General features: G+C 66.1%; 6 protein-coding genes across 6 annotated transcripts; 3 read left to right on the forward strand and 3 right to left on the reverse strand.

Annotated features, from left to right (window-relative positions):
• Nucleotides 1-588: 588 nt before the first annotated feature.
• On the reverse strand, nucleotides 589-1,862 carry F751_4815 (hypothetical protein; the record flags this gene model as incomplete). The annotated part of the gene is made up of 5 exons (XM_011400916.1): nucleotides 589-687; nucleotides 785-874; nucleotides 1,190-1,387; nucleotides 1,520-1,724; nucleotides 1,810-1,862. 5 exons carry the CDS (start codon nucleotides 1,860-1,862, stop codon nucleotides 589-591), a joined length of 645 nt encoding a protein of 214 aa, XP_011399218.1.
• A 949-nt stretch (nucleotides 1,863-2,811) lies between these two features.
• Nucleotides 2,812-4,812, forward strand: F751_4816 (Proteasome subunit beta type-6; the record flags this gene model as incomplete). Its single annotated transcript, XM_011400917.1, has 5 exons — nucleotides 2,812-3,234; nucleotides 3,471-3,662; nucleotides 3,961-4,079; nucleotides 4,197-4,350; nucleotides 4,525-4,812. The coding sequence occupies 5 exons, from the start codon at nucleotides 2,812-2,814 to the stop codon at nucleotides 4,810-4,812; spliced, it is 1,176 nt and encodes a 391-aa protein (XP_011399219.1).
• Nucleotides 4,813-5,249: 437 nt separating this feature from the next.
• Nucleotides 5,250-9,715, reverse strand: F751_4817 (LRR receptor-like serine/threonine-protein kinase ERL1; the record flags this gene model as incomplete). Its single annotated transcript, XM_011400918.1, has 7 exons — nucleotides 5,250-5,259; nucleotides 5,653-5,932; nucleotides 6,027-6,060; nucleotides 6,490-6,544; nucleotides 6,716-8,239; nucleotides 9,251-9,529; nucleotides 9,681-9,715. 7 exons carry the CDS (start codon nucleotides 9,713-9,715, stop codon nucleotides 5,250-5,252), a joined length of 2,217 nt encoding a protein of 738 aa, XP_011399220.1.
• A 991-nt stretch (nucleotides 9,716-10,706) lies between these two features.
• Nucleotides 10,707-12,084, forward strand: F751_4818 (hypothetical protein; the record flags this gene model as incomplete). Its single annotated transcript, XM_011400919.1, has 5 exons — nucleotides 10,707-10,784; nucleotides 10,887-11,010; nucleotides 11,202-11,382; nucleotides 11,617-11,815; nucleotides 11,995-12,084. The coding sequence occupies 5 exons, from the start codon at nucleotides 10,707-10,709 to the stop codon at nucleotides 12,082-12,084; spliced, it is 672 nt and encodes a 223-aa protein (XP_011399221.1).
• A 585-nt stretch (nucleotides 12,085-12,669) lies between these two features.
• Nucleotides 12,670-15,625, reverse strand: F751_4819 (hypothetical protein; the record flags this gene model as incomplete). The annotated part of the gene is made up of 8 exons (XM_011400920.1): nucleotides 12,670-12,949; nucleotides 13,218-13,360; nucleotides 13,471-13,483; nucleotides 14,403-14,536; nucleotides 14,771-14,985; nucleotides 15,124-15,189; nucleotides 15,349-15,473; nucleotides 15,582-15,625. The coding sequence occupies 8 exons, from the start codon at nucleotides 15,623-15,625 to the stop codon at nucleotides 12,670-12,672; spliced, it is 1,020 nt and encodes a 339-aa protein (XP_011399222.1).
• A 302-nt stretch (nucleotides 15,626-15,927) lies between these two features.
• On the forward strand, nucleotides 15,928-16,880 carry F751_4820 (60S ribosomal protein L9; the record flags this gene model as incomplete). Its single annotated transcript, XM_011400921.1, has 2 exons — nucleotides 15,928-16,021; nucleotides 16,396-16,880. 2 exons carry the CDS (start codon nucleotides 15,928-15,930, stop codon nucleotides 16,878-16,880), a joined length of 579 nt encoding a protein of 192 aa, XP_011399223.1.
• Between the last annotated feature and the right edge of the window lie 250 nt (nucleotides 16,881-17,130).

The following is a 17,130-nucleotide window of genomic DNA, read 5'->3' on the forward strand; positions in this document are numbered from 1 at the left end:
GGAAGGTGCGGGGGCCGAGGGCTTGCTGGCCCCTTTGCGAGGTTGCAGGGATGTGCAGCGATTGAGAGGGCAAGAGCGGGTCGAACCTTGTTGTAATGGTAACAGGGGTTGATCTCAGCAGAGCCAATGTCCTCGGACGGGCTCCTTCTGCCCTGCGTCGAAGCACCTTCAAAATACCGCGTAGCACTTCCCTACGTTTTTTGGGCCCGCTTTCCAATCCCTCATGGGGAAGGTGCTCGGCGAGAATCCGTTTTTCTCGATGCTCCCACCCATGCAGGGGCTGATGCGCATCAGGCACTCTTCCCAGCGAAAGCCAAACAACAATTTCACACAAGGTGAATGAGTACGGTCCGCCTGGCCCGGAACACGTTCTGCACCCCTCCATCAAGCTCCGGGTTGGCCCCGTCATCAGCTCCGACCCGGCAAGTGACCCCGTTGCATTCGAGGATTTACATGGTGGTACAATGAAACTTGGGGTTCTTGATTTCAAAGTGGCTGAGAATGAAGAAGGACTCAGAGCAGGGGCGAGGCTGGGGGAGTCCGTCTAAGCAAGGATCCCTCGCACGCCGAGTGCCGCCGGGCGGACATTCAGTACGTCTCCGCCACGCGACACCGGGTGTAATGACGCATGCACACGCTCTGCTGCACATGCTCAAAGTCGTAGCGCTCCAAAAGTCCGACTTTCTCCTGCAGACATAAGGGTCGGTGTAAAGGCTGGGGACTCTGGGCGAATACTCCCACACAAGATTATCTGTCCAACCGTTGGGAACCCCGCGCTCCGCACCCGCAGCGCCAGGTTCTCGTCCTTGATCTTTCGGTTCCGCTCCTCCAGGGCCTGTGTCCTCTTCTTGGTAGCATACAATTCTTGTTGCACCTAGGGATGGTTGGGGGGAGGGAGATGAAGGGGGTGCTGGAGGTGGAGCTGGGTATTAACAGCGGCATGGGAAGCGCAGGCGACCAGTGTACAGTCAGCCAACAGGCATGGCGTGGTGTACTGAAGCAGCGGCGCGGTTCACACATGGTGCATGCACTCCTTTTCCATGAGGCGAACTGCCTCCGTCTCGTGAGTGACCGTGGTCACGGCCCCGACTCTGCAGCTTCTGCTCGGGTGCTGCCCAGGGCCCCCTCCCTCCCGACTCCTGCACCGCCCCTCAATCATGCCCTTCCTCCCCATCCCACCCCCACTGACCTGGCGCAGGGCCTTCAGGGTCTTGCTGGTCTTGGCCAGGTTCTCCTTGGATACGGTGCGCGAAAGGTCGGCGATGCGCTGCATGCGGTGGTACTCCGCCGCCAGCTCGGCGTGCTTCTCGGCCAGCACCGCGCGCGCGCAGACCGTCTTCACGCGCCCCTCCGACAGCTCGCGCACCACGCGCGTCAGGTTATCGCACTCGGCGCTGCGCCGCGCCAGCGCCGCCTCCAGCGCCGCCAGCCGCACCGCCAGCGCCTCGCGGTCGGCGTCGGGGAGGGGGCGCGGTGCGGGCGACCGCGCGCGGCGCGGCAGGCGCAGCGTCATGGTCACCTCCGAGTAGCCCGGCGAGCTGGGGCACCGGTCGCTCGGATCGCCGTCGTCCTCGGGGAAGTCGGGGCAGGCGTCGTGGTCGGGGAGGGGGGAGTCGGGGGCGGAGCACCGCACCAGGGCGGTGGTGTTGCTCTTGATCAGGGCCTCGAAGAAGGCGGCCTTGGCGCGCACGCCGGGGCTCTCGCGGGGGCGGGGTCCCTGCAGGCTGGGCTCCCCTTCGGAGCACTCGGAGGAGGAGGGGGGGGGCGCAGGGTTGCGACGTGCAGGAGCTGCCGCCCAGGCTGGCGCACTCCACCTCCTTGGGGCCGGGCGGGGGCCGCCAGGAGGTCATGGAGGTGAACATGGGCCCCAGCGGGGGCGGATCATGCAAGGTGGTGCGTGTGGACGCCGGGTTGGGCGGGACCGCACCGCGCCTGCGGGCACCGTGTCGGGGGGGGGTGAAGTTTGAATTCGGCGAGGCGAGGGGGGCCGCGAGCGAGTTGAGACGGCTGTTAGGAGGCCACCACGACTTGTGCAGGGTCGGGCTGGGGTAAGAAGGCGGCACGCGCTCCCTAGCCGGCTTGCCTCCACTCCTCGGACACCCAGTGGCGGGCTGACTTCCATGCATCTCACCTGGCGTGATCGAGCGCGTCGGCACCTGAATCAGCCTTGAATACTCTTGAAATGACAGAGTATGGCAGAAATTCGCGGCTGTGCCGGGTCTACGGCGAAGAAGGTCGGGGTGCACACTCCTGACCACGGTCGCCCGCCCTCCGAGTACTCGGGTGCGAAGAGCACCTCTCTGAACGATGTCTACGCCGCAATGGCCATCTGCTCATGTGTGATTGCCGTTGGAGGGGTTGAGTCGAGCAGATTTGGCTCCCCGAGAAAGTCGCCTCGGCACCACCCAAACTAATCCCGACACGCATTTCGCGGGAGCAGGTTGACCCTGCAGGGTGCCACAGACATCGAGGCCTATCGGCGTGACTTGTAAATCTCTTGGCGCTCATCGTGCCTCACTAGGTACACTTGTACCCCAGTAGTTGACCGTGTTTACCCCGACCACGCACCGGTGATCACACAACCTTCTCCCAGTGCAAGTCACATACTACACCAGCCCGCTCGCGATGGAATCCCGTCACGATGCAGCAGCATTCCTGGACCAACCTGTCTCCATGGGGGTGAGTGATGGAGGCTGTGTGCTGCGGGGCTCAGGCGCTGGTCCCGCTGCTTGTTGCAGGGAGGCACTGGGGGCAACGCACTCCGAGCCTGCCAGCTGACCTGCATCCCGCCCCTCACCGCAGACTACGATCATGGCTGCAACATTCGACGGCGGAGTGATCCTGGGCGCCGATTCTCGGACGTCAACAGGTGACTATATTGCCAACAGGGTAACAGACAAGATCACCCCGCTGTCCGATTCTGTCTACATCTGCCGGTCGGGCTCCGCGGCCGACACGCAAAACATGTCGCGCTACATCTCCTGGTTCCTGGAGCAGCACGAGATGGACCTCGGGGAGGGGCCGCGGGTGGAGACGGCCGCCAAGCTGGCCCAGAGCATGGCCTACCAGAACAAGAACCACTTGCAGGCGGGGCTCATCGTGGCGGGGTGGGACCGAGTGGCCGGGGGCAGCGTCTTTGCCATACCCCTGGGTGGTACCATCGTCAATACCCCCTTCTCCATTGGCGGCTCCGGGTCGGCCTACATCACCGGGCTCTGTGACCGCCTCTGGAAGGTGCGCAGGGCGCGGGGCTTGCGTTTACCGGAGAGAGGGTCTGGCGAGGGACGGCATGCAGGGCATTCACCGCATGGATGGGTGACATCACGAGATCCTGGAAAGACCACTTCGAGACGGGCAGGCATCCCTTGGTGTGGGTAGCCAGGGTCACGCGGACGACTTCGTGCAGTCGAGGGGCTCAATGTACCCATCACTCCCTGCTCAGCGCGCCATCCACCAACCCCCTGCTCCAGGCAAACATGACGGAGGAGGAGTGCAAGGCGTTTGTGATCAAGGCGGTGTCGCACGCCATGGCTCGGGACGGGTCCTCGGGCGGTTGCATACGCACCGTGATCATCACCAAGGACGGCGTGAAGAGGGACTTCCTGCCGCACAACCGCATCCCCATAACGCATGGCGAGCTACCTCATCCCGAGCCACAATCAGTGGCTGCTGCATGACCGTGCGGCTGCATGTGCTGTCAAGCTGTAGGCACCATGATCATGAAGCAGTGATGGATGTCAGATCTGTGAAGTGTCGCGCTTCACGCTTTCACGGCGGATACAAGTCCTCGAGGTACGTACAGCACACATGTATACACACCGTATCATGTGTACATCACTTGGAGTAAGCATCGTTACTATTGGGACGCTCTCTTCTTGAATAATCTGCGCGACACTTCGGCTCCCCTAGCGAATGGGTACCTCGTTGGCCGGTAAACCCCTCTCTGGAGGCTCGATTCAGGACAGCGAGGTGGCCAGGTTCGGCATCGTTACAGTGAGCGATCGCGCCTCGGCCGGCGTGTACGAGGACGCCAGTGGACCGGCCATCTTGGGTTTTTTCCACGACGCCATCTCGACAAGGTGGGTACCGGAGCACATGGGCGGGCCAAACCGCGCACCATCGCCCAAGGGGCCGTGGAGTGGCTGCTGACAGTCGCCGCATCAGTCTCTGGGTCCATCCCAGTACACTCTCCACAGATGGGAGGCCGAGTACCGCTGCGTCCCGGATGACCAGCCCACCATAGAGGCCACCCTCAAGGAGCTGGTTGATCAAGCCCGCTGTTCCCTGGTGGTCACAACCGGGGGAACGGGGCCGTCTCCCCGCGACGTCACGCCAGAGGCGACGGCGTCGGTGAGCGGGTGCCTGGCTCGGTGCCAGGGGCACCTGACCGCGCCAGTGGCGGCTGTGAACCACCTGCCTGGTCATCCAGGGGCGTTGGTGGGCAGGTTTTGAGGGTGCCTGCCCCACCTGCCCCACCTGCCGGACCATGGTCACCTGGCCTCCACCCCCACCCGCCCACCCCAGGTGTGCCAGAGGATGATGCCGGGGTACGGCGAGCAGATGCGGGCCGTGTCCCTGCGCCACGTTCCCACCGCTGTGCTCTCCAGGCAGACCGCCGGCCTGCGGGGCAAGGCCCTGATCCTGAACCTGCCCGGCAAGCCCAAGGCCATCCGCGAGACCATCGACGAGGTGTTTGCCTCCATCCCCGCCTGCATCCGCTTGCTGGGGGGCCCAGACATCAGGACGGACGACTCCGTCGTGAAGGCCTTCCGCATGCCCGACGCCAGCCTGCCGCCCAGGGAAGGGCGCTGAGGGAGCGCGTACCGCAAGGGCGCTGGCCCCACACCCTTTCTGGCAGTGCTCTCTGTGGCGAGCGTTCGTGGCTTGGCCCTCTGGAGTGGAGCCGCTCCGGCCGCTCTCGTGTCACAGAGCCGGAGGGAGTGCCCATCTTGCACGCATGCTGGGCGCCAGGGCACCGCCCCTGCCAGCCACTCGGCCTGTGCTGCATCGAGCGCCTCGCCGGGATCCGTTGTACAGGGGAACGCAGTCAGGCAAATTGCCATGGCATACAGAAGCGTGGGGTCATATAGCGTGGGCGTCCTCAAAAGTGAACCCCCACAAGCGTGGTCATGTATGATGCTGGTGCTGGGTGGAGGGGCCAGCCGGATCAAGCTGCCGGTGCCGTGCACCACTGAGTTTGAACCGTCCCACTCCTGGCGGGCTGCAGCCACCGGCAGCCTGGCGCCAGCTCAGCAAAGGCTCCCCATTCTCGCCGCCGCTCCCGCCCGGCCCCGCGACGGCAGGCCGCCCCCGCCTGGGAGCCGGTCTGCGTGCGCGCCTCTCGGCACGACCTAAAGTGCGCGACGAATTTGACCCCGGCGCGCTTAGCCGGCGACGACGCGCGCCGCGGACAGGTCCCCCCCCACGCGCAGGAAATTGCAGTGGGCCAGGCGCGCCGCGGTCCAGCGCCGCCCCGGCCGGCGGCGCAGCAGGCGGCGCAGCGCACGCGCGGCGTGCTCGTCCGCCACCTCGCCCGCCCAGCCGCCCGCCGCTGCGCCCGCCCAGCCGCCCGCCGCAGCGCCCGCGCCCGGCGCCGCCGCCTGGCCCAGCAGCGCGCGCAGTACGGCCTCGTCCGTGGCGCCAGGGTCGAACAGGGGCCGCCCCGCCAGCGCCTCGAACAGCACCGCGCCCAGCGCCCAGGCGTCCAGCGCGGGGTCTGCGGCGACGGCGGCCTCGCCGCCTGCGTCCGCCACGGCCAGCTCGGGCGCGGCGTAGCGCAACGGCGCGGCGACCTCGGCGCGGCCCCCCGCGGACGCCCACCCCGTGTTGCCGGCCAGCTTCCAGCGCCCCTGGCGCCCAAAGAAGCCCAGGTCGCGCGGGTGGAGCGTGCCGTACACCCCGCCCCGCGCGTGCAGGTGCGCCAGCGCGCCCGCTGCGTCGGAGACGAGCACCAGGCACTGCGCGGGCGGGGGGCGGGGGCAGGCCGCCAGCAGCCCCGCCAGCGTGAAGTCGGGGCGGGGGGTGACCACCGAGGGGGGGAAGGTCCTCCTCGTCGCCGTCCTGTGTCGTTGAGGGCGGGCGGGTGGTTGTGGGGTGACCGTGTGTGCGGAGCGGGGGGGGGATGCAACCGGCTGGAGCATCAGAACTGGAGCGGATCTGGCGGCGCAACCTAGAACCCTCGTGAGCGGCAACCCTCCTGCTCAGATCGACACCTTCCACACCCTCTTCCCCCCCACTGCGTCCCAAACCAGGGAGAAGGTACCTGGTGGGCGAGGAGAGGGGGGATGTGGAGTGGGTCCAGGCCCAGCTGGTGCAGCGCAACCTCGTGCCGGTATTCCGCCATCTGCGGGCCGTGGAGTTGATTTGGAAGAGGGCATTGTGGGGAAAGGGTGACGGAGTAAGGACTGCAACCACTGCCCCACACGCCCACAGCTTTGCTGGCAGGGACTCTGCCAGGCCGGTCCCACCACACAGCTCGCGGTCCCTCACCCTGGCGAAGAATTTGAAGGCCACAGGCTCGCCGGTCTCGCAGTCCTCCCCAAACCTGGGCGGCAGATGGGGCGGCAGGGGAGGCAGGGTCGGATGGAGCTGGGACCGGCACTCCCGGCGAATCCTAAAGGAACCACACCACCTGTGACTCGCCCACGCAGTGTGCCGGGTCCCCAGAACGCACGCCGAGGAGCCCCTGCCCCCCTCTCAAGCCCTCCTCCCCCACCTGGTGAGGCAGGTCTCGGTGACGCTGCTGCCCGGGGTCACCAGCCAGCGGCCCAGGAAGGTGCGGCCGACGGACAGGTGCTCGGTGCGGTCCGCCAGGATGCGGGTGAGGAAGGAGGCCTCCCCGCCCCCGCTCCACAGTCGCTCGGCGCGCAGGACGCGGACCACGGGCAGGCCTGCCAGCGGCACCTCCGCCGCGGCGGGGGGGCTGCCTGGCGGCCCCTCGATGTCGTCGTCGCTGTCGCTGTCGGCCTCGCCCGGGTCCAGCCCCGCCGGCAGCGTGCGCTCGTACTCGCTGGTCCTCCTTTCCGTCTGGGAGGCTTCTCTGGACGGCGCGGCGGGGGACCTAGCGCCCAGGGACGCGGCATCGAGGCATCCGGCGGCCAGAGACTCGACGCCAGCAGAACCGATGCCGTGAGGTCCTGTGCCCAGGGACACCACGGCCAGGGATCCGGCGCCCAGGGAGGAGGCCGCGGTTGGCGAGATGGTAGAGATGAGCGAGACGGGTCCCCACTCCTCCGACCCCCGCGTCGTGGTGCGGGGGGAGAGCTGCGGGATGGTCTTGGGCGTGAGCCCCCCGTTGACGCTGGCGGAAGGGGGATGGTCCTTGGCGCTGGACCGGTCGCCTGCGGCCGACTCCTGGGCGGCCAGCGCGGCGGCGCTCCTCCTCCGCCGGCGTCGGCGGAGGAGCCAGAGCGCCAGCAGGCCCCCCAGGAGCAGCGCGCCCAGGCCGGCGCCCAGCACCGCCCAGGCCCAGGCGGGCGTGCCGCTGCCGGCCACGGCGGGCGGCGGGGGTGGCGAGGGGGCAAGGGGGGGGGCGACGCTGGCCGGTGTATAGGCCAGGCGGCTGGCCATGGTCACGACGATCCCCTGCGGCGCGCCCGCCGCCACCAGCCCCGCCCGGATGTTGGCCGCGGTGATCGCGGTCTGCAGCGCGGCGTACACGCCGGCGGCCGCATCGGCCGTCGTCAGCGTCGCGTTGGACAGCGTGAGCGGGGAGGGCGCGGGCGCGGCGGCGCTGGCCACGCTCACCTTGGCGGGCGAGAAGCCGGGCGCGCCGGCCAGCGTCGTCATCAGGGCGGTTTGCAGCAGCCTGAAGTCGGCCAGCTTGGCCGTGCCGGCCTCGGCGGCCGCCTCGCTCGGGAAGCGCGCGAGTACGCTGAACGTTTGCGTCGTGCTGGTGGGTGGAGAGGCGGCGGGCGCGGGGGCCGCTGCAGGGGCCTCTGTGGCCGCGCCGACCAGGCGGCGCCCGGCCCCGCGCGGTGGGGGGGTTTGGGGTGCCGCGCTCGTGCCGGATGCCATGGTACTGATGTCGATGTCTTCGGCGGGCAGACCCATGGTCAGCGCTACGGCGACCTGGACCCCCCCACGCAAGATGGCGGCCTCCGACCCACCGCCCGTCACGGTCACTCTGGAGGTGACGGCCTGGATCAGTGTGAAGTTGATCTGGCCGGGGATGAGGGAGACCGTGGGGGCCAGGGCGGCGCGATAGGTGTCCAGCACCGCGTCGTTGTAGGAGCCCCAGCTGGCGTTGGTGGTGAACCACGCCCAGGTGGCCCACCCCACGACGTCGGTGGGCACCCAGGGCGGGGGTGGCGGGGCCGAGGCAGGGCCCGGCTGCGAGGGGCCGGGGGCGTCGGGCGAGGGCGGGGATGCAGTGGGGAAGGGAGAGGGTGGACGGGCAGGGGGTGGGGGTGGTGGAGGGAGGCTGGGTGAGGGGCTGGGGGCTGGGGAGGCGGGTGGAGGGGGGGCAAGGGATGGGAAAGGAGCGGGGGCGGGGGGTGGAGGCGGGTGCGGGGAGGGGGGTGGAGGTGAGTGCGGGGAGGGGGTGGAGGTGAGTGCGGGGAGGGAGCCGGCGGGGGCGGGCTGGTGGCGGGTGGTGGCCTGCTGGGCGTGAGCGGTGGGGGTGGATTTATTGGAGATGACTGGGACGGGACTGGAGCGGGTGCTGGGGGGGTGCGGGGGGAAGGCTGTGGGGTACCGGGCGGCTGAGATGGGGCGAGCCAGGGACCAGGTGGAAACGCCGGTCCTGCGAGGTAGGTGAAGAATGGGGCGTCAGGGGTCAGTGGGGGGGGCGGGGCGGCGCGCGGACCCTGGGAAGAGGCGGGCCCGATGCTTGGGAGGACGATGTGGCGCGGCCCACCCACGCCCTCAATCCTCCCCCTACCATTGCTGCTGCCCTGGCATGCAGTATCAGTGGGTTGCACACTGACTCCCACTTCCAGAAGTCCCACCCCACCCCTCACTCTACACCCCACCTGGTGCAGGGCCATCGCCAAACCCATGATCGGGCTCGGGCGCCGGCGCAAGCGGCGGGTCCGGGGCCGCGGCGGCCGCGGCGGCCACCTCGAGGAGTATGGCGCGGCCGACCCCGGGGTTGAACCTGCCCCCGCCCTGGCCCACACTGGCGCGGGGCGTGGCCGCCGTCATGGCCGGCCCCCGCCCCAGGGCGGCGGCGCAGCCGCCGTCCACGAGGAGGCGGGGCCCCAGCGCGGCCCCCAGCGCGGCCAGCGCGGGCCCCGGGGCGCCGGCACACAGGCCGCGGATTCCACGCAGGTCCAGGGCCTGCAGGCGCGGCGGGGCCGCCCAGGCGTCGGGCAGCCGCCCCGTCAGCGCGTTGTGGCTCAGGTCCACTGCGCGCAGCGTGCGCAGCGTGCGCAGCGCCGCCAGCGCGGGCGAGAGGCGGCCCCGCAGGCCGCGCCCTGCCAGCTCCAGCGCCAGCACCGCGCGCCCGCCTGCGTCACACACCACCCCGGGCCAGCTGCAGATGTGCTGGCCCTGCCAGTCATCAAACACGCTGCCACGGGAGGGGGGCCTGTTGGAGAGAGGGAGTGGGGGGTGGCGTCGGGGTGGACGAGGGGCGAGTGAGGAGAGGGGACCAACGAAGGGTGACAAGAGGTGGGGGAAAACGCGAGGAGTGTCTGCATCAGGGAAGACCTAGGCAGAGGTGAGATGCATGGGGCAACCGATTCTTATCTTTGGGACGCGCAGTGATCCTCATGGACATACACGAGTGGTGCAGGGGGTGAACGCGACCTCACAGGCACTCGGGGCATGGTCAAGGGATGTGCACATGCCTCTCGCAAGGCCCACAGGCCATGGGGGTGAGCAGCTCTGCCAGCATCTTGCGGCAAAAAGGTCCGATACATGCCCCGGTCGCCCCAAGGTACGACGCCTGGCACCCCCAGCCCACCCTGAAGGCCTGCAGCAGGGTTGCCTGCTGTACCAGGCTTTGATGTGGGACCTCTACATCCAGACAGAGCCCACTCCGGACAGCCAGCAGGACGACCGCGCAGGTGATGAGCGGCACTGCCGGGCGGGGACACACAGAGGGGCGATCTGAGCTCCAAGCCAGGCTGCACGGAGAGCACCATCCAGCAACATGCCCCGAGATTTGGCCTCCCCAGAGCGCCATGTGGGGAAGCAGAGGCACCCGGCACCTGCTCCACGGCTCTCAAAGGGTCTCATGGCAGGGCTGATCAGGCACTCCCACGGCAACTCCTGGGGGCGGCAGCCTGCGTGATATGCAGTGGAAGGTTGGGGGCCGTCCAAGGGTAACGTCCCGATGTGTGCATACAGGCAAGCCAAACCTCTATCGATGCGTGTTTGGGGTGCGCAATCCCCGTTTGGGTCATGGGCCCAGCCCTGCTACCCGCGGGGGGTGCACCTGGTCCCCGAGGTACTCGGCCTGCCTGCGAGCACGGGGCAGGAGCCCCTGAACTCCACAACCCACTTCAGATGGGAATGTGATGAGGAGTACTGGGCGTGGACGTCAGTCTCCTGCCGAGGGGGTGCCCGTTGCTCATTCCCAATCCCGCCACGACCATGGGTGGGTGAGTCATGCGTCATGCTGCCTCACCAATATGGCGGTCCAGGCATGCTGGTCCAGCGAGCAAGCGGAAGCACTCCATGCATCCACCCTGAAAGTCTTAAAAAGTTTGTTATTGTCATCGCTTGGGGAGGAATAAGGGTGACATTGCCGCGTCGTCATCATGTCGTCCACGGCGGTCGCGGCTTTCAGCCTGAAGAACTTCAACAATAACGGCATCCCCTCCACCAGCGACGTCGGGGTGGGTTGGCGAATGGATGTGGTCATTTCCTGGGACGGGTTCAGGTGCGCATTTCCCCCGGTCCCAGCCCACCCCCCCACCCTCCCACACTTCCTGTGCCAGATTGCAGCATCACTGAGGAAGAAGGTGGATGACGCCACCTTCACCTTTTCCTTCACGGATTCTTCGCTGAAGGAGCCCAAGCTGGGGAAGGGGGTCGTCCTGGCCGTGGAGAAGCCCCTGGCAGGTGTGGCGGCAGGGCGGGGTGTGTGGGAAGGGAGGTGGCTGTCCGAACCGGTGTGGCTGGATTTGACCACATACAGCTCTCTCTGGTCCCGCTGCATCACTTCAAGGGCCATCTGATATGCTGGCAGGGTCAGCAGCGAGTCCCGGCTCCGTGCATCGCCCTCCTCAAACCCCCCTCCCTCGACCCCACAGATGGCTTGAAGGCCAGCCTGGCACATGACTTTGGCGCCAGCAACAGCGTGGCCTCCCTCACCCTGAACCGGTTGGTGAACGGCTCGGATGTGCAGGTGAAGGCCATCTACAAGCGGGCTGGGGATGTGTTCATCATGGAGGAGCAGTGGAAGGTGGACAAGAACACACGCATCAATGGCAGGTGTGTAGGGGCAGGTGGCAGGGGAGGGGGCGGGGGTGGGCGGAGGGATATCCGGGACACACAGCGTGCGATTGAACGAGAGCTGAGCCCCCAGGCAGGCACGCAGGGTGAGAGTTGAGTCGGACCAATCGTGTTGAGGGGTCTTATTGACGAGGTCGCCAACAGATTGTGGTAACGTACCTGCTCGGTTCACACACTCACACCTTCCCTCCCCTGCCCCCCCCCTCCCTGCAGCTACAACTTTGCGTCCGAGGAGGCGGCAGCCTCCGTGACCCACACCAACGGTCCGTGGACCGCCTCCGCTGCCTACAACTTTGCGCGCGCCGCACCGCTGCTCAGCATCAGCCGGAAGGCGGGTGCTGACACGGTGGGCGCCACCTATGCGGTCAACGAGGACGTCGGGACGGTGCACTGGAGCCGCAAACCAGTCAGGGTGAGCATGTTTACTGTTCGAGCATTGGGTTTGCCTGCTCCTGACCGGCCCATGTTGGAAAATTGGACGGCGACCTTTGGCCTCAGATGGTGGGGTTTCTTGCTCCGCCCCTGTCTAAGCTCCTGGGCCAATCCCTGCTGTGATCCCTCTTCACCCCCAATTCCTCCTAAAACCTGCAGGCCACCCTGAGGGCAGCCAATGTGACGGGCAAGCCGGCATGGAGCAGCCTGTCTGCCAGCATTGTCGCCACGCACGAATTCGACTTGTGATGCGGCTTGCAATCTGGGCAGCGAGCTGTGGGGCTGGCGGCACAGGGCCTCCACTCAGAGGTGTGGAATTTGGCGTGCATGATCGCAAGGCTTTGGGGCAGAGTTCACCACAGGGTCGACGATCTTTGGGCCCCTGAGAGTGATTTGCACCCTGCGGGATCCTTTCAGCCCTGGCCCTTGAATTCCCCACTATGAACAATGCAACACTTGAAGTGAGCAAGGGTTTGTGTCGGCCGCGTATTAAGGCAGAATAGGTCCAGTCCTGGCTCGTGTGTCCAAGAGTGGAAAGGGGGGCATGCATCCCAACAAGGGCCTGGGATTGCCCAGAAAGAGTCGAGGTGAGGGTCTGCTGGCAAGCACATGGAGGAAAATACGGGTGGACAGCACGGGCAATCCCGCAATGTCTTGCCAGGCCTGCCATTTATTGCAAGGTGACACAGTGGATGTGCGTGTGGAACAGATCTGCATTCATTTGGGTCTGCAACTCAAGTGCTCGTTCCTGGAGTGGGTTGGAGCCCTTCAAGGAAACCCAGTTCTTGAAGATGACCTTCCCTGCTAGCAGCGGAAGTCCTGGCTGAGTGGCGCTCAGAGGGTGGGATTTTGCCGCCCGCCTTGGCCCCTCCCCCCCGTGCCGTCTGGCGTCTCCCGCGCGGCCTCCTTGGCCGCCCCCACCTCCCCGCCCTCGGTGCGAGCGCTTTCGGCCTGGCTGCCCAGCTCCATGCTCTCCATCCAGGCCAGCGCATCGGCCCGGCCCTTGTCGATCAGCGACACCACCGTCGCCTCGTCGGCCGGCTCCAGGGCCCAAGAAACCATGGAGGCCAGGCTGTGCGGCCATGGCGTGAAGGTGTCTGGACTGATGCCAATCCTGTGGGTGGCGCGGGGGGAACGGAGGGGTTGTAGAGAGCACAAAACGTCAAACGAGGGCCCCACAGCGAGCTTGAGCCGTTACCCTGACAGCCGCAGCGACGGTGCAACACAGGAGTGCCCTCCAGGCGCCCATATTCCCCCAAGGCCTCCGTGCTCGCCTGTAGATGGGGCTGAGCTGGCGCGAGGGAAAGCAGCAGACGCGCACCCCCGTCGTGCCAGGGGGGATGGGGATGAAGTTGGTCATGCCGCCGTCCATGACGTAGGACCCCCGGAACTCGGTGAAGAGGCTGGAGTCCAGCCAGTAGGGGATGTGGCAGGAGGATAGCAGGGCGGCGATGAGGTCCTCCCTGTCCTGGAACTCCGAGAGCAGCATGGGCTGGAGCATGGGGAAGGCCTTGCTCACCCCGATCTGCAGAGTGGAAAGGGCGAACATGGAGGGGGCTGTGAGGCGACAGCATGGCCTGGGCTGCAGCCCCTGGCACAGAATCTGGCAGGGCACCCGCAGCCCATCACAGGCACCAAGCAGACCTTGCTGCGCAGGTGGAGGCGAAAGGGGTTGGCTGCGGGCGGTTATCCGTCATATTTACATGTGAAATAGCCTCAAACTTGCTGTCATCATGCGCATCGGGTGCTAGGATGTAGCGATCCAGCGTGGAGTAGCGTGCCATACCCGCCCGTCACTCCCGCAGCCCATGCATGCACCTCCGATGACCAGCACAGTGTCTTCGCGTTGGCATCAATAGCTCGACAACAAGCTCTGCACCTGATCATCACCTCACAGGACGTGCACCAGGCTGTCGCGCTCTCCTCCCGGCCTCGGTTCAAATCGGGAGGAAAGAAATCAGATCCTGCATGTCTACCCTGCTCAATCATAGTAGGTGCCCTGGCACGGCTCATGCCTGGGTGCAGAAGGTGTTACAGGCGTGGAAAAGGGGATCGAACAAAGACGCAGAGGGGATTGATTGTGCAGCGCAGGCATCAATTGGGGAGTGGTACGAGTCATGGGAGTGCGACTGCCAGCAGGTAGCAGGAAAACTGTGAGGGTACAGGGAAGTAGAGTACATCGACAGCCTGCACAGGCCAAACGAAAATGTATCTCTGGAGGAACGAGGTGGGTCCAGTATTGCCAACTTTGCTGCTCTGTGGCTCAGGAACAGCCGCCGCGGTCATGTCCGTGATCACAGGACGATCCGCGTGCGGCAGGTTGGGCAGCGGGCATGCTTGCACAGCCAACCGTCAGCACAGCGAGCATGGAAGGCATGCTTACACTCTGTCAGGACTCTGGTAGGGGGCCGGGGTGTGCGGCGTGGGTGGGGGCCAGTACTGCTGCATGGCTGCACCCCGTCGCTCGGGCTCCGCATACCCCAGTCCCCATGAGCACCCAACCCACCGCTTCCCAACCCTCCAATTCCCAGGATGCCCAACCCCCTTCCTCTCGGCCCGCCGCTCACCGTATTTGCTCGGCATGCTTCCAGTCCTCCAGGCATATCGCGCACGTGGTCTGCTGCAGTGCTCCCACACCATGCTGCAGGTCCCAGGCCGTGATCCTCCTCAGGCCCAGCGAGCGCAGGCGCCACGCCTGGTCCTCTGGTGAGGTGAGATTCGGGGGGTGTTGCAGTGACCTGGGAACTGCAATGAGGATGTGAGCAGCGTGCCACGGGAGCCAAGCAGCTGGCTGCTGCTCCAGGGCCACCCCTTCCCCCAAACCCCCTGTTGCATCGAGCCCCTACACAGCACCCTGCATAGATGCTTCCAGGGTCTCTACCCCCGGCTCCCGCACGGCCATCTTGTCTCACGCTCCCTTCCTGTTGCCACTCACATACGCCTTGCCCTGGACCTTGGTGTGAGCATCCTCCGGCAGGTGCTTGTGCAGGGTCCTGGCGAGCACCTCCCCCAGCCGGCCCCGCGTGCCATGCAGCCGGCAGTCGGCCATCAGTCGCAGGCTGAACTCGGTGATGTCATCCAGCCGCATGCCGGAGGTGAGGCACACCGCCAGCAGCGAGCCGGCAGAGGACCCTCCCACCTTGGTGTTGGCTGCTCGGTGCGGGACGGGACGAGGGGCTCTCAGCGAGGGAGGCCACGGGGACATGGCGAGGCGGGTGGGGAGGGCATAGCCCCCCAGCAGCCTCAGAAGCGATACGGCCTTCCCCTCAGCCCTTCGCGACTGCGCACCAGTGAGTATCTGCCCATCACGAAGGGCCCCAGAGACTCCAATGTAGTATGGGAAGAGGCACCCGCCTGCAGGTGGTAAGTGGGGGGATTTGGAAGCATGAGGGGAAAGCACTCGAGGGCGCTGCCCGGCCATCCTGCGCAGCAGCCTGCCACTTCTGCTGGGGGTGTTGCCAACATCGATGAGACGCCACCCTCTGGATCTGGGCATCGCTTTTGTCGGCCCACCTGCGCTGAAGCCAAAGCTCAGGGTGCCCTCCTTCACTGCTTTGTGCACGGTGTCCTTCCACGATGCATTGCTCACAATGAGGGTGCCCCCCAGGTTCTCGAAGACTGATTCATTTGCCACGGCACTGGTGGTAAACTGCAGGCGACAGGCTGGGCTCGAGAGTGCGTTCCGTGCAAGAGTGTGTGCACGGCGCATTTAAAGCCTGCTGAGCTGATGCGTGGCAATGGGTCACCGCAGCTGCCAGACTCCGGTCAGGAAGTTCGAGGCGAAGCGCATAGCCCACAAGCGCGTGCGAAGAGTTCGCGTGATTTGTGTAAATTGTCTGCACTACCACTGTACACTCACGCCCTCCCTCTGGCGCTGCTGGGTGCTGTGGGGAAGCAGAGCTGGAACTTTGTTCATTGCAAATTTCTGCACCATGTTCGGAGGAAAGGGCGCGCGACTGGAGTTGCCTGGCGGGAAATTCGGCTCCAGTCGGCGGCAAGTCTGTAGGTTCATCACGCCAAGTCCGGCCCCACAGCGCCCTCTCTCCCTCTGGATAAGCAGAGGGTGCCTCGCGGGAGCGGTTAGTAGGCGCAATGAAGCAGTTGATTTCTTCGAGGACACTTGCTCTCCCCTCCGGAGTGGACGTGGAGGTCAAGGCCCGGCAAGTTCGCGTGAAGGGCCCCAGGGGTGAGTCTCGGCGACTTCGTGGTCTTTGGGGATGAGAGAATGGCTTAGTTTGTTTTTGGAGTGATGGTGCGGTTGCTGCTATGCGGGGAGAGCCCGGGGTTTCCCTCGGACCTCGGCGCGGAATCCGCCGCGCCGTGCCCGCCCGGGCTCCACCCACCGCACCAGGGGCGGCATGCTGCATAAGTCTACGCGTGCCCGACCCAGCGCACTCACAGCCCGCACTGTGCGGGGGCGAGGCGCCCGTGGTCACACCAGGCCTTGCGGCACGCCCACCTGGGCTCAGCAGGCCCTCCAGGATCACGGCCCGGCACCCTTGGCTGGCATCCCGCCTCCCCACCCACTCCCATCCCTCCTTTCCCCCCACACCCCCCCAGGCGTGCTGAAGAAGGACTTCAAGCACCTTGCCGTGGACATGTTCCTGACGGAGGAGGATGGGCAGAAGGTGCTCAAGGTGGACAACCACTTTGGCAAGCGGAAGAGCCTGGCCTCCATCCGCACATGCATCTCGCACGTGCAGAACCTGATCACGGGTGTGACCAAGGGCTTCGAGTACAAGATGCGCCTGGTGTACGCGCACTTCCCCATCAACATCAACCTGGAGGGCAACGGCACCAAGGTGGAGATCCGCAACTTCCTGGGCGAGAAGCGCGTGCGCATCGTCAACATGCTGGCGGGCGTCAAGTGCGAGCGGTCCTCCGCCGTCAAGGACGAGCTGGTGCTGACCGGGAACGACATCGAGCTGGTGTCTCGCTCCGCGGCCCTCATCCACCAGGTCTGCCTGGTCAAGCACAAGGACATCCGCAAGTTCCTGGACGGCATCTACGTCAGCGAGCGCGGCACCCTGGTGAAGGAGGAGTGATGGGCGTGAAGCCCTGGTCCTCTGCCCCCGCCCAGCCTGTAACGTCACTGCCCTCGGAAGGGGGACAGCGGGGATGAGGGAGAGGGGGGGAAAAGAGGGGATTTGTGGCCGCCGGCGCCCTGACTGCAGCGGCCAGGGTGGGGAGCCGCTGCGACAGCCGTGGATCGTCACAGCAGGTAGACAAGGAGGAAGAAGGCATCGGTGAGGGGGGGGGGAAAGTGGAGCGCGGCTGATCTCTTCATGATCACGC

The sequence above is a fragment of the Auxenochlorella protothecoides genome (genome assembly GCF_000733215.1).
Source record: "Auxenochlorella protothecoides strain 0710 unplaced genomic scaffold scaffold54, whole genome shotgun sequence".
Lineage (NCBI taxonomy): Eukaryota > Viridiplantae > Chlorophyta > Trebouxiophyceae > Chlorellales > Chlorellaceae > Auxenochlorella > Auxenochlorella protothecoides.